A 1481-nucleotide genomic window follows, 5' to 3' on the forward strand; every position below is an offset into this window, starting at 1 on the left:
AGGAGGAGCTTGGCGGGGCAGTCGCCGGTTCTGTCACTATAGAGGCTAATACTGTGGGGGACGGCAGAGGCAAGTACGACCCGAAAACTGATACATGGACGGCTGACATCGGGATAAAAGCGACTGTCGAAGGCGATGTTTTCGGTCACGATGCAATCAACTTGCCTATCTCTAAAGTCGTCACGGCTCATATCGGGCCCAACTACGACTTCGAGATGGAGGCCCTTTTCGAAGAGACCACTGGGGATTCAAATAATCAAGGCATCTCGATCGCCTTTGACCTCACGATGAATACCAAAAACCACGACCTTTTCACTTTGGAACTCATCGGAGAAGGTCAGCTCCATGTTTGGTTACATCCACTCGTCAATTGGAAACCCTCTATCGATGTTATTCATAAGGAGTTCAAGATTAAGCTATGAGCTCAGAACGCGTGGCAAAGAACTAGTCTTGATTCTGTTTCGCGAGTCGATTCGACTTGCTGACTCGGTTTTGTTACCTTTGGCCTTTTTTCTCGGATATAAGAGATTATCGACCATACCGGCTGTGTGTTGAATTGAAATCCAGTTCCCGTTCGTGCTGTAGATTGTTCTGATAAACTCACGACTCAGAGAAGCTGATCTCCAACTAGTTACATGAAGGTAGCTACAGCGTTCTCTGTCGACCCGCCGAGTCGAGCCGACTCAGTCAATTGATGCTGACCTTATGTTGAGTGAAAAACATCTGCGAGGACCTTCTCGAGTGCTTCCCAAGTTCCAAGTTCGTTGGAAAACTTCGATTCGAATGAGGTCCCCGAACCGGCCTAAAATGTTTCGAGTGATGATACGAGCGCAGATCACATCTGCTGAAGCTGAGGACCGACCCTAATACTTGCTCTCAACAATTCCTTCGTCTGAGACTGCAGGTTTAAGGCGGTCTTCTTGTCAAACTCAGAGCATTAAGATCGTTCGCGATTGTAGACGGGGCCTATGGAGAATACTCTGTCTGAGGTCGCCGAAATTTGAGGAGATTATTCCTCGTATAGAACTTATATGTTGTACACTGTGTACAGTGAGCACTACTACAGTAGTACACAGTGTGTACCACACACGGCTCTACTATAAGAACTGCGCTAGTCAAAACCACACGCTCGCAACAGTGCGCATTTGATGAGTTACGTAGCCCAGATGACGCCTGTTGTCGTCTGACCGGAAGGGATGTTCAGAAGCCATTGTCGGGAGGGGAAGGATGCTGTTTAGTCAGCCATCGGCTCCAGAAGGTTAAGTGGTTGGAGATGATCATCGTTGTATAAACTACTTCTAGTTGTGGTCTCCTCTTCGGCTCGGCGATGACCTTCACTTACTGTGGGTATAGCATTACAACTGGCAAGTCAGCACAAATTGGTTTTGTAGAAACCAGTCAATATGATGACAATTGTAATCCCTCAATGGAATATGATGTTACTTCTTCTTCTTCCCGCCCGCCATTATAGCGGCTGCCGC

General features: G+C 47.5%; 1 protein-coding gene across 1 annotated transcript in view; it reads left to right on the top strand.

The window, feature by feature from the left end:
• Positions 1 to 422, top strand: part of Pmar_PMAR010978 (hypothetical protein) — a gene marked incomplete at both ends in the record, with an annotated part of 618 nt that extends 196 nt beyond the window's left edge. Inside the window, one exon of the mRNA XM_002766952.1 lies at positions 1 to 422. Coding sequence (XP_002766998.1) covers positions 1 to 422 — 422 coding nt within the window.
• Positions 423 to 1481: the final 1059 nt, after the last annotated feature.

Source organism: Perkinsus marinus, assembly GCF_000006405.1.
Source record: "Perkinsus marinus ATCC 50983 genomic scaffold scf_1104296971434, whole genome shotgun sequence".
Lineage (NCBI taxonomy): Eukaryota > Perkinsozoa > Perkinsida > Perkinsidae > Perkinsus > Perkinsus marinus.